The sequence below is a fragment of the Orbicella franksi genome, chromosome 5 (genome assembly GCF_964199315.1).
Source record: "Orbicella franksi chromosome 5, jaOrbFran1.1, whole genome shotgun sequence".
In the NCBI taxonomy this organism is placed as follows: domain Eukaryota; kingdom Metazoa; phylum Cnidaria; class Anthozoa; order Scleractinia; family Merulinidae; genus Orbicella; species Orbicella franksi.
Window position 1 is genome coordinate 9,055,969 of NC_138149.1, and position 13,932 is coordinate 9,069,900.

At 41.5% G+C, this 13,932-nt stretch overlaps 1 protein-coding gene, 1 non-coding gene and 1 pseudogene across 2 annotated transcripts; 1 reads left to right on the forward strand and 2 right to left on the reverse strand.

Moving 5' to 3' along the window:
- Nucleotides 1-778: 778 nt before the first annotated feature.
- LOC145486419 (formate-dependent phosphoribosylglycinamide formyltransferase-like) lies at nucleotides 779-2,939 on the reverse strand. Its single transcript, XM_081465081.1, has one exon. The coding sequence runs from the start codon at nucleotides 2,907-2,909 to the stop codon at nucleotides 1,725-1,727; it is 1,185 nt and encodes a 394-aa protein (XP_081321207.1). The 5' UTR covers nucleotides 2,910-2,939; the 3' UTR covers nucleotides 779-1,724.
- Nucleotides 2,940-6,968: 4,029 nt separating this feature from the next.
- Nucleotides 6,969-8,239, reverse strand: LOC145488741 (uncharacterized; annotated as a pseudogene).
- Nucleotides 8,240-10,394: 2,155 nt separating this feature from the next.
- LOC145488751 (small nucleolar RNA U3) lies at nucleotides 10,395-10,615 on the forward strand. Its single transcript, XR_014049535.1, has one exon. It is a non-coding gene; the product is annotated as a small nucleolar RNA U3 (small nucleolar RNA).
- Nucleotides 10,616-13,932: the final 3,317 nt, after the last annotated feature.

Consider the following 13,932-nt stretch of genomic DNA (forward strand, 5'->3'; position numbering starts at 1 on the left):
GACAGCCCTATGGCGCGTATGCAATCAACCGAGACGATTTTCGCGGGAATTACCTATATGGATGTCACGAATTGACTGTTCAGTTGATCAGCATTGTTGTTCTGACTACCCAGCATTTTTGGTATTAGGCGTGTCTCTATTATGTTATAAGTAAACATAGACCACGTTTAAACCATGGACCAGTTCGAAAAAGCGAAAACAGCGAAGAACGAATGAAAATACATCAAGGAGTGAAGAAGCGAAAGTTCGCCACGCGGATGAAGCTATAGTCATCGTATAAGGCGGGCAAATATTCGTGGTAAGAGAAAAGAAAGGTTCTGTAAAAATTTCGGAACTTGACAGCAATAACGGGGATACTGACAGAGACTCTCCTGATGAGTCCGATATCGACGAATCGTCGGACTCATTGAGACCATTTGAAATATTATCCATGCACAGTTGCCCACACACAGTTGCTCTCCGCGCTTTCTTGTGTTTGTTTCCTTCGCTCAGCCACTCTAGCGTTCGTATCCGTTTTCAGTCTTCCCCATTTTGCCAGACCAGCTTCAAGAAAAACTGAGCTACAGAAAAATTATCTCTCTGCCTTCGGTTCCTTGAGCGCATTGCGAAACACAAGAGTTTTTTAGAGATTCGCGCGTAAATTTCACCAGGAGGTTAACGGTAGTAAACTTTCCCTGCCCTGATTGGCTTAGTTATCTGAGAACCCAGTTGAAGGCCTTTGTGGGCGGAGTTTGTTTGCGAAGCAGAAAATTTTTATTAGCGCTGTTTTTCTCGAATAAATTTTTTCACTTGAAGCAGACACTTTAAAGAGTTATAACTCAAAGGGAATTTGTTCAATTGCTCTTAAATTTGGACAGTGGCTAGTTTAACATATAAACTACAAAAGCGTGTCTGGGAATTGTTAATTTCGAAATACTTTTTCTTCGAGAGCGATTTTTGTACAATCACTCCACATTTTTTAAATCCTATTTCGAAAATGTTCTGTAACTTTTTACTGCAATTGAATATGCCAAAACGCAGACACGTTTTTTAAGCGCTTTGGGCCCTGAAACCGAGGAAAAAATTAAATTGGCGAAAAACGAAATTCGCTTTGACTTGTAGCTTTCGAAAGGTGATTCGGGCGCTCGCATTTAGTGGTCGTGAAAAATTCGAGAATTCATTTTCTTTCAAAATTCTTGGTATAGTTTGATAGCCAGCTCCATAAGCTTTAATTTGATATAGGGGTTTAGGTATCTACAGCTTAAACTACACGCGCTACATCGCTTGCGCGCGAGACACCCCTGAAGGTATACTGTAACCTTAAGGCACTATCTTTTAATATTTTTATTTTTGTTTTCTATATTTTGGGGGCGTAGTTAATAAAAAATTATTCCTTTTGCACTTGTGGGATGTGAGATGATAACAGCCAACCTCATTGGCAAATCTATCCTCTCATATCCAACACATGCTCATGGAATAATTGATAATTAATTATTATAGTCTTTGGCAATTTTGGATTAATATCCAATCCAATCCTAATATTCCTAAACTACAATTATTTACTGTATAAGTACAAAAGCTAATAGTCCTCGTATCAAAGAGAGACCTTAATTGTTATGATAACATATCCAGTAAACTGGTTTCTACTGATCAACAGTTGCTGTGGTCCAAAAAACCTTCATTTATGGTAACATTACTACCATGTAATATTAAATGTGAAATAAAATTCATCCATACAGTTCTCATTAGTTGCTTATGAAGTTGTGAAAAAGAGTTTGCACCTCTTCAGTTGTCTTGGCAAAAACAGACAAGTCAGACACACACTCTTTGCCCACATCAGCGGCAGATAGTATGATAATTATTCCTTTGCCTTTTTTGTTGATGGCATCTGCATTTTCAACCAACATTTTAGCTGTAGTTCTGTGCTTGTTGTAGCAGAAAGTTGCTGAATGCTTCAGACCAATGTCCAAAGCCATGTAACGAGCCAGTAATAAGTGTGTAGTTTCGCCGCTAATCCGTGGATTTAGGTCAACCAGGTACCTTCCATGGTCTGTGATAAGAACTTCAAAAGTGGCCAAGCCAAAGTAGCCTCTCTCATGTAGGTATTTTTTAATCGGCAAAGTGAACTCTTCGTGCACCATTTCCTCATAGCTCTCTTGTTTGTCCCAGTCCACTGTTCCAGAAGTCCACTCAAAAATTCCATCGAATCCTCCTGTGGTTGTGCCGACCCAGAATAATTCTCCCGATTTGTGCAGATAAAATTGGAAGCTGGGCACTTCTTTGACTCCAGGGATGAATTCTTGAAACACAATCTCTCCTTTCCAGTTGCACACATCTCTGATTTGACGCAAAGTGGCGAACAATTCGCCCTCATTCTTGACGAGACGGTTGCCCATACCATCCGAGCTCATGTTGACTTTAACAATGCAAGGATAAGATACGGAGTCTTCGCCGAATTGTCTTGGCGAAGGCACATTAACGTCGAGTATCGAGTTCTTCAGTTGTACCTCGTAGATGACATCTGGATGTACACTGTGTTTGTGCTTGGGGATACCTTGAAACGCCGCTGTTGTGACAACTGGGACATCATCTTGCAGTCCTTCGTCCAATGACTTGATAACTACGGGAGGGAAAGCGGGAAGCCATTGTTTCCAGTGATGTTGTAAGTAAGATTCCGGTTTACACTCCATAATAACTGGAATTTCCTTCCCGGCTGCTGGAAGGTGTCGAAATGGCAACAAAAACCGGCGAGAATCAAGTGGACACGGTGGGTAATCGAATATCTGGTATTCCTTATCGTTCAAGAACCTGTACCCTTTGCAATACGAAGACGGTTTCTGGGGAAGAAAATAGGCTTCCTTTAGATCTTTTTCAATGAGACTTCCTATAGTGATAGCGTTCTTTGAAGACATAACGATGTTTGAACCCATCAAAATACGCTTCACGACTCCAGAAATCGATCGAAGATATGAGTTATGTAAGCGTATCAACGCGGTGTAGCGTTACACTTTAAGCCGCCAGAATAGAGTGGACTGGACTAGGAATAGACGGACTAGTAAACCGGGGACTAGTAAAACGAGGACTAGTAAAAAGAGGACTAGTAAAACGAGATCTAGTAAAACGAGGACTAGTAAAACATGGACTGGTAAAACATGGATTAGCAAAACGTGCAGACTAGTAAAAAACACGAACTAGTAAAACGGGGCCTGGTAAAAGTATTAAACACGACGTTTAAGGTCATTCCCCAGTATTGCATTGCGCATCCTTACTGCGCATAATTTATGGCGTCATTAGCGCGTGTTCGTGTACGCGCAAATTGAAAACATGGCGGATTTACCTTGATATAATATTTTAACAAGGATTCAGCTGTCTGTCAAAATCAAACTTAAAAAGTTTATTTGTGTCCGACACAACTATTGAGTGTAGTTTGAGGCGTGTGTTCATGAGTCTGGGCTCACAAAGAGTTTACAATAACTTGGAATGCGTTCTTGTAATAAGCATTAAATAACGCTAAAATGGGACATTTTCAATGCCTCACTGCTCCTTAACGAGCATGAACACCCCCTTTTTTATTTTATAATTAAAGTTCTCATATGACAAATATTTATTGGACAAAGTCTGAACAAAAAGCTATGTGCAGTTTTATTTCAGGGGAATTACCTTAAAACGCAATAAAATAGTCGTCTTTATTTTAACAATCATCTCTCATACAAAGAACTTCAAATAGAGTGTGTTCACGTGACATCATTAAATTCTCAATTCCCAAACGAAAGAGCCCCTAAAGGTTTCATCCTCATCAGGCATAAGAGGTATTAAATTTATATCTGTTTACAACTTTCCAGCTCAATAGCGTCCTTCGTTTGGAAACCAGCGCATTTTGAATTTCGGAGTTATGGGGGTGCGTGACATGAAGATAAGATCGCGTTTGTCGAAAAATATACACTTATCTCGTGATTTTTAGCCATTTTAGGAGTTAAAGTATTAGGAAAAGTTATTGTGTAAATGTTTTTTGGTTCGGTTTAGATAATCAGTTGTCTAGATAGCTAAAGTAAGTTCCAGATGTTTACACTATTTTCCGGCCGCCATATTGGAGGACTAAGGGGGTCCTCTAACATGGCGGCTCCATACTAGGCTCTACAATTTTGCGCGGAACATTTCGACGAATATCTCGACTTTGGGACAACGCACACACCTTAAACGTGGAGAACTGTCTTCTATATTTATTGTCTACAATATCACAATTTCTTGACTTTATCCACCGCATAGTTTTTGATTTTATTTTTTATTGCGTGACAATGCACACACTCTATACTAATCAAATGTATAATACTTCTAACAGAAACAGAGACATTTGTACGTGTATACGCGTATACAGTCAGTCGAACCCCAGTTAAACGGCCACCCTCGGGGAAATGGATAGTGGCCGCTTCAAGGAGATTGGTCGCTTAATAGAGGTAAAAACAAAAGAAAAGCCATCATTGGAACTTTGATTACTGGCCGCTCAATAGGGGTGGCCGTTTGATAGGTGGCCGCTTAATAGGGGTTGGACTGTACGTAAATGCATAGAGCCACTAACATTATATAATGATAGATCCACTCCTGTTATCTTGTCTTTTGAAAACATCATGACAACAAACAAGTCTCGCGTTACTCTAAACAAATGATAATTAGGGAGCTTTAGATTAGGCTACGAGTACGAGATTGCGGACGAGTACGATTTTCGAAGTTCATACCAGTGACGTTTCCGGGGGCCTCGCTGTTCATGTTGGTTTTAGGCAGAGAGGGTAGCTCATGGATGAGATGGGCATGTGACGCGATAATAATGTGAAGACCTGCAAACTAGAATTGAAAAGTCGTTCTCGTCCTCAATCGCCTACATGTACTAGTCCACTAATGATTTGGCTACATCAAATCTTCAGCCAGAAATATTTTTTGTCACAATATTTTTGTTTACCATACTCTTTTTTCGTCGCTTGCCTTCCGTCACGGCAGGTGTCACGCGAGGGGCTTTTACCATGAATTACGCTTTTTTACATTCTGAGCAAGCCGAACAATTCGGGAGGAAGGTCTCATATAAAAGGGACGGGTAGTGCTTGTCCTACCTTTTAGGGATTAAAAAAAGCGGTATTGGTGCGTCTTCGGGTGTTCAGCCTCAAAAGGTCCACAGCGTGGGCTTTTGGGGTACTTTTTAGGTTATAGTCTCCTTCGCAGCCGTTATTAGGGTCGTCACGCAACGCTCCTCCCCACTAACGGCCGTTAGTGGGGAGGAGCGTTGCGTGACGACCCTAATAACGGCTGCGAAGGAGACTTTTTAGGTTATTGATCCGAATAAATATGACGGGAGATAATGTGTTGTTTTAGAATTGGAACCTCTTAGGTGGAAAAATATTTCAAGCCACGTTCACAAAACAGGAACTTGGTACCCCGCAAGGGTTCTTTTCAAATTTTCCCCCGGGCATGCACCCGGGTTCAATCTCCCAGGGAGATTGTAATCAGTTGATTACCTTGCCGCTCAGTGTGAATTTTCAAGTAGATCTGATCTATCTCTATTAGTTGTGAATTTGACGCCGAGTAAGTTTCAGCATCACACACAACATAGTCGACGGAAAGCCGGTGAAGATCCAAAGCATATAAATCAGTAACGTGGTGTCTGCTTGTCGTGTTGATTCCAAATTTTACTGACAGTGTGCAAATGTTAGGTGTCACGTTGTTTGTTTGTTGTAGTACTTAAGGTAGCTCAGTCGCGGTATTTTGAGTAACGGTAATGGTAACTTTATTTATACACGGTAAATCCTTCCGCCAGCAAAGATTACAAAATGATAAAAGATCAACTAATTATCAGTAACTAAACTGACTAACCTAAACTACACTGGCTAACAGCTGCTTTACAAGGATGGCGTGTTAAAACTAATTCAAAACTGTGGTGACGTATGTTAAGATCAAAATCATGCGAAGATGTTGCTGCACGAGTTATTTTGGCTGAGTACAGAATTGCCTTTAAATTCAAGGAAACCTGAAAATAATAGTTCACTAAGATAGAAAAACACCAAAGAGATAATAATAGACCATAAAGGAGCGAGGATGGTTAAGGATGGGCAAGATTGACACGGATTACAAACGACGAACATAACAATTTAGGCCAAACTTTTCAAGACGTACAAACCATGACGTAACTCCTTTAATTTCCCTTGATCATGATTCACAGGAAAATAAGCGAAAATTAACATCAAGTCACTTTTCAAGGAAAACAAAATTTTGTAATCACATCCATCTTCAATTCAGTTCAAAGCGTCACTTGGGTCGATTGAGTAAGTGCACAAAAGAAAACAAATTGGAGTTGACGAGATGATTAACAAAGGCAAAACGCGCTAATGAAAAACGGGTTTCCAAATGTGTTTGTGAAAACGCACCCACGCGTTGAATTCTTTTTGTCAACGGGTTTAAAACGCGTTTGATGGTTTGCTTATCTCCGAGCGGTGCTGTCAGAGGGTACGCGTAACTTTTTTGGGGAGATTTTATTTTTATTTTAGTTTACTTTTCTATATTTTGGGAACGTTTTTAATACAAAACATTATTTCACTCGTGCTCGTTGGTTGTTAGATGACTATAGCCAAACTCATCAGTTGACTTATCTAAGTTTCGCGCTCGACTCTTGGCTAGCCCATTTTTTTTGCGTGTTCACCAGCAGCCTGTTCGCAGGCTAATCTTACATCTCATATCCAACACGCGCTCGTGGAATATTTGTTAAATATAATCCTTGGCCAACTTGGATTAATATCACATGCTAGTGCTACAGTACTACGGCAAAACCACAATATATTGAGCAAGTACAAAAGCTAATGGTCATCATAGCGCAAAGAGAAACTTTTTTCACATCATAACACATCCAGTGAACTGGTTTCTATTGATCAAAAGTTTGTTTCGGTCTAAACGAAGCCTACAGTTTTGGCCAGTAATATAATACTACCATGTCGTTTAAAGTGAAACAAAATCCATCTACACAGTCCTCAAATCAGTTGTTTATAAAGTTGTGAAAAAGAGTTTGCACCTCTTTAGTTGTGTTGGCAAAAACAGACAAATCAGACACGCACTCTTCGCCTACATCAGCGGCAGATAGTATAATTATTATTCCTTTGCCTTTTTTGCTGTTGGCATCTGCCTTTTCAACCAACATTTTAGCTGTGCTTCTGTGCTTCTTGCAGCAGAAAGTTGCTGAATGCTTCAGACCAATGTCCAAAGCCATGTAACGAGCCAGTAATAAGTGTGTAGTGTCGCCGCCAATCCATGGATTCAGGTCAACCAGGTACCATCCGTGGTCTGTGATAAGAACCTTAAAAGTGGCCAAGCCAAAGTAGCCTGAGCCTCTCTCATGTAGGCATTTTTTAATCGGTAACGTGAACTCTTCGTGCACCATTTCCTCAAAGACCTCTTGTTTGTCCCAGTCCACTGTTCAAGAAGTCCACTCAAAAATTCCATCGAATCTTCCCGCGCTTGTGCCGACCCAGAATAATTCCCCCGATTTGTGCAGATAAAATTCGAAGCTGGGCAATTCTTTGTCCCCAGGGATGAATTCTTGAAACACAATCTCTCCGTTCCAGTTGCACACATCTCTGATTTGACGCAAAGTGACGAACAATTCGCCCTCATTCTTGACGAGACGGTTGCCCATACCATCCGAGCTTATGTTGACTTTAACAATGCAAGGATAAGATATGGCGTCTTCGCCGAATTGTCTTGGCAAAGGCGCATTAATGTCCGCGTATCGAGCCCTTGAGTTGTACCTCGTAGATGACATCTGGATGTACACTGTGTTTGTGCTTGTGGATACCTTGAAGCTCCGCTGTTGTGACAACTGGGACATCATCTTGCAGTCCTTCGTCCAATGACTTGATAACTACGGGAGGGAAAGCGGGAAGCCATTGTTTCCAATGATGTCGCAAGTAAGATTCTAGTTTACACTCCATAATAATTGGAATTTCATTCCCGGCTGCGGGAAGATGACGAAATGGCAACAAAAACCGGCGAGAATCAAGTGGACACGGTGGGTAATCGAATATCTGGTATTCCTTATCGTTCAAGAACCTGTACCCCTTGCAATACGAAGACGGTTTCTGGGGAAGAAAATAGGCTTCCTTTAGATCTTTTTCAATGAGACTTCTTATAGTGACAGCGTTCTTTGAAGACATAACTATGTCTGAACCCATACATCAAAAGACGCTTCAGCACATATAAAGCTGTTTTGTTAAGTAAAGTAAGTAAGTAAAGTAAGTAAAATCCTTTATTTAAAACACGATTATCGTTTAAACACTACATGCTTGAGGGGTCGTGTTAAGTAGCACTCAACTCACGCGTTTTCCGATTGGAGGAGAACGTGTTGGGTCCTGGTGACGGACAAAACTCACTAACTCTCAACCCATGTTTTACGGGTCTGTATAATGATAAGCTTGGTGTTACGATGCAAGCATAAGCATAAGACTGAGCTTATGCGTTTGCGAGGTCAGCTGTGACATAAGCGTAACTGAGCATAAGCTTTCTTCTCATAGTTGGCATAAGCGTAAAGTACTCGCTGATTGGCTGAAAACGACACTCTTTCCCTTTGGCTTATGCCAACATGTCCCCACTGGACACAATAGCGACATAAACATAAGCTCCTTTTATGCTTATGCTTATACGCATGGTCATGCTCGCTTGCACATTGGACCGCAAATGCATGATCCCGAGGAAACAATAAGGAATGGCATGGATGGTGGAATTGTGTGGATAGGGAATTGGCGTTCATGAATGGCGATCATATTTATGAAAACTATCTTAAATCATGGCTTACAACTAGTTCCGTTTTCCATACTTTCGAGCTAGCTCTGGCCTATTATGTGACCACAGAGGTCGACCATCATGTAGGAAACACTTAAAACAACGTGTGATCGTTTGTAAATAGATCGTTAGTTTCTGCACGATTGCGAAAAGTAATTTTTCTATTTTTAATACTGTCTCAATAGGCCATTCCCAAGTTACCTTGTGCCTCTGTTTGAAAACGAATCTTCGTGCAAGACCCTTCATATGAAAATGAGTTTGATGTGCATGAAAATGAACGTGTAGGTGGAACACATTTTCTTATTAATGGTTTTGCAAGAAGACTCGTTTTGACACAGAGGCAAAAGGCAACTCGGAAATGGCCTATTTGCGTTCTTTGAGGGTCGTACAGGGGTATTCTCGTGATGTGTGATTAGCTGATTTTATTTTCCGTGAAACGTGAATTTAGGAAATTATTCTTCGTGACTCGTGACCTGAAAGTTTTGCGTGACCCGTGAAGAAAAGTATTAACCGATATTCGTGATTTTACTACTCTATTCTACGTGATTTTCAGACGCAAGTCCTCCGAATGGTTAGAGTCGTTTATCGAGAGTGACTTAAGTATGCGATTTGCAATATGGAGCCTTGACTTAGCCATTCGCGATTTTACTTTCTTCAAACACTGCTTCTAGTGTAAGAACAGGTTATTAAAAAAAGTATCTTACTTGCTTATTTTCGCGATTCGGGAAAACGAAATTTTTATTTCCGTGATCCGTGATCCTCTATTTTTTCCGTTCGTGAACCGTGCCAGAGACCCCCTGTATGACCCTCTTCCTTAATTTTAGCCAGAAGAGGATGTACAGCGCGTGCTTCGGAAACTGCAAGCTAGATGCAGATAAACAACCTGTTTTGGAAAAATTAAAATCTATCAATCCTCACATTATGTTCGTTTGACATTGACCAGCTTGTTGAGGTGAACTTATGCACAACGATAGATTCTGGAACTGTGCAAACACCAAAAGATCAAGCACTTCCGGTTATTCATTGGCAAAGGTTTGTATTAGACGAGAACACGACGAAATCCTAGCAATTGTAAATCTTAGCCAATCACAGGAGAGCGGATAGTTTTAACAGTCTCACAAACGGACAGCGTTTTGAATCCTATCTGTCATGCGTTAGTTTTAAACCCGTTATATCTAAAACTTGTCAAAAGCCAATGTATTCCTCTCTTGTTGTAGACGGCGGCTGATCAAACGATCGAGCGGTTGCGAGCAGAGGCTCCCTCTCGTCTCTCACAGAGCATAAAGAGAGGAGAATCTCTGTCTCACAGGGTACCGAGTAGGCTGGCTGACTTATAACAACAGTGAAATTGTATCGTCACGGATATTCTGTTAATTTGGGGTTGTCGTTATAATTTTGATTTTGGAGCCTTTACGGTGAATGACACGATAGTTATTGTCGGCCAGTTTTTACTTCACGGTTTCAAGTCTTATCAGAGCAAAACTGTTGCTGAGCCTCAAAGCACGCATGCGCGTAAGCGGTCTTCAATAAACGGTTTTAGACAACGTCCCACAAGCGTGAAAAAGTAAGATTCGTTGAGGCCGTCCGGTTTCTCCTTTCGACTCAAGACCGTACTTACTAGGATCATTTCTATAGTACGTGTCCCGTCTTTGTACCCTAACAAAGACAACACCAACAACCGTGATGACGATGCGAAGCGTTCACCTCTGAGCGCGAAGCACGTTGCAGACTTTGTCTTTCATGGCAAATGGTCGGCGGCGATTGATGACCGTTCCTCTTCCTCCATTAGTGAGGAATTGGAGGAGGTGATCGCATTCTGAGCGGTTGATTATTAAATCCAAATTTTAAGGGACGAGTAGCGCAGCCAGCCAGCCAAAACAAAAGAAAGAAAACAAAACCTTAGTGGGTACCGCTTGGATAAATTTAAATTCGATCACAGTTATGAATTTTAATATCTTCGTTCATTTTGGTGCATAATTTATTAACTGTGAATTGAATTGACGGCCGCTCGCCTGATTTAAGACACTGAAAATACATTTTTCTGTTTAAAAAGGAACCACGATTTACTTGGAGCGCCACAAAGCCAAAAATTGAACGTCGACGGCGCTGGTAACGGCTACAGAGGTAATTATTGGAAAGGAGAAGCTTTAAAAGCAAAGCGAACGATTATGAATAATCTGTTCTTTGACTACGACCATCCAACACTTCGCGTTGCCTTCGTTTCGACGGTGATCATCTTGGGGCTTTTGATCATCAATGATCTAATTCCTTGGGGTGCGTTTGGCCGTCGTACACGACGAAGAGAAAGCAACTTGGTTTTAATAATTCTAGCTATTCTCGCCTTAGCGATCGAGTGGGCCGTGTATATGTTTCTGTGACTGAAACATGGGAACTTCTGAGCTTCGATCTTCAGCACTGGATCTCGGGTACATCCTGGCGGTTGAATTTAATCACTGACTCAATGCTTCGTCCAGCAGTTCATTTCTCTTTGGCTACAACATTTATTTTCTGTTGAGGCACGTCGTTTGTCGATACGTGTGGCCCAGTTTATTTGTAAACCGTATCTCATTTCAACAGATGAGGAATATGGCTTATGTGTTTTAGTTTTGTCGACGGACGTCTATGGCACATTCCACTTAGATGCTTTATTTCACATGGCACCACGTTTGTTGACTATAACTACCCCCGTAACTACCACAGCAACAACTATGAAACAGAGAAAATCGTTCAAGGAAGCAAACTACAAACGGCTACTCGCTGAATTGACCATGTGGACAACTTGTCAGATTTTGTCTGTTATTTGAATTGCAGATAGGAAAAGTGGATCAATTTAATTTTTCCTTTGTTTCAGGTAGTTTAAAACAGAATGGTAAATTTACAATAACTTAATTAAAGAACAATTGAGTCACTGCGGGCAAAAGTTATGATAAAGAAAAAGATAACATGTTTTGCAAGAGTCCTGTGTTTTAATGTTATCCAGTCAACTTCAACATGAACAACAACAGATTGTGTTATTTGTGGCGGATACCGTAAAAGCCCTATTAAGCCCTCGAGAGTAGGGTGTCTCTTTTCAAGACTTTCTAGGAGGTAGGGGATGGGAGAAAGTTATCATTATTTGCGATAGGGTATTTTTGCCCGCCCGACTAAAAGCAATGTATGTTGCTACGGTCGGGGATAAATAATGATAACGAGGGGTCGCAGGTGTGCATGGCTGTTGAGAGAGAAAGAGAGAGGGGGCTTATAGGGCTTTTTCGGTAAATACATTTGATAATTGTATATGTTGTCGATCGGACAGGCAAAGAAATTCCCCTGGTGGAATTCTCAGGCATATTTTACGGCCAGTTGGCCAGCAGCTAAATACAGTACTCAGGTTTTCATTCCGCAGAAACACATACATTAAGATCGGTGATCGCAATAACGAACCATATTCAGTGTACTCAGTTGGCAACGGGACAAAAAGATGGATTTACTCAGTTTTGCAATTACTGCAAGGTCGAGTCGATCCCTTTTCTCACCCCGTTCGGTTGGAGTTTAGGACCGAAATTTGAGTTTGGATACTACAAGTTTGGGGCTTTCGTTACATTCAGTCGTGGCACAAGTAAACACAACCATAGTTAATTCTTCTTTCGCTTGACTCTTGCAAGAAAACCCGACCATCGAGATTTCTTTTTACTCTGGGAGTTCCGGCTATCTTCATCTTCTAAAATCGTATTGAGATAGTCCACGGGTACTTCACTTAAAGGGGGAATGTCCTCTTGGACGAGGAACGGGTCACGCAACGCACATTGGCCAGTGTCGTGCGTGACGGCCAGGTTGTTGATCTGCATGTAGAGATCCCGATCAAAAGTCGATTCATCTCCTACCACCTCTTGAATTCTGTGAACTGGTTTGTTGCTTGTCGTCTTGGAAGAATTTCCTTGTTTCGATTTCCGTCGAAATTGTGTCTGGGAGCACTTCAAGTCTGTGGGGTCGTCCGTAGTTTCCCGCGCTTCAGAAGTGTTCCCTCCGCTCATACTTGCCTGCCCTTGATCAGAAACGTAGCTATCTCTGCGTAAAATGCTACGTCTGAAAACCTTCCATGCATTTGAGACCTTCGATGAAAAAGACGCTGAACTAGTTGACGCCTTCTCGTGTTCCAAAACATCGCTATCGTCTACCTCCTTTGGTGTCCAAGCAGCCTTTCTCATGAAGTTCTCATTCAAGCGAGCGCAAGTCGCAAAGCTCTGCAGCGCCAGGGCTCCATTTTTTCTCCGCGAAAAACTGTCCTGCGTTTCACAAAAATCTATAAAAACATGATCATCCGAGGCTTCGATGGGTTTGTTATCGAAAATCTCGGGTTTGGAACCATGTTGTTGTCTCCGGGTACCTGATGGGCCTTCACCAGACGGGTCTTCCTCGGCAGTTGGCAAAACTATGGGCGCTATTTTGTTTCTTCTAAACCAGCCCCTGCGTCTTGTCCGAGTTTCGTTAGCCTCATAATTCTTTCCTTTTTTGCATTTTTGGCGAGAGCCGCGCCTCCTATTTTCTTGACAACTTTCCTCTTCGACTGCAATTATATCAAGTTTGTGGGCATGAGTTTTTCCATCATCACTTTGATTGGGAGTGACCTCCACAAACCCGCAGTTGATGAAATACAAGAAGCACAGCTGTGGTGAAAACATCCTGTTAAAAGCGTCTTAATGTGCTCTAGACAGATTCTAGTTGAGCATTTGCTGTCGTAACTGTTACATTTAGATCACAATGAATTTCATTAATTACGTCATATTGGTGTGATGACTTCCGTGCGCAATCAGTATTCGATCCACTTTTGCTGAATCTGCGCGTGCAGCTTTGTAAATCCAGATTTACTCCGTAAATTTGCTTTTCAAAATTGATCCCTTTGTTTTCATGCGCTAGAAATTATTCCAATAATAATCGAGGATGGACTCAACTACAGCACTGTTTTGACCGTCAAATTAAACCACCTGTTTTGTGCGTCGTCATAAAATAAGCTAGAATATAGGTTAAGCAAACCACACTGATAACCTCCAGATGATCTAACATTTCGGGGACTCAATTTTGATAACAGAGTTTTTCGTCTTTACGATGGTGGGCGGGGGGGCGTGCGGGGGGGGGGGGCGCTGTGAGCTTTGGGCTGGTTGG

Excerpts from the sequence above, each read along its gene's own strand:
- LOC145486419 (XM_081465081.1), bottom strand. The coding sequence starts at position 2,909 with ATGGGTTCAAACATCGTTATGTCTTCAAAGAACGCTATCACTATAGGA.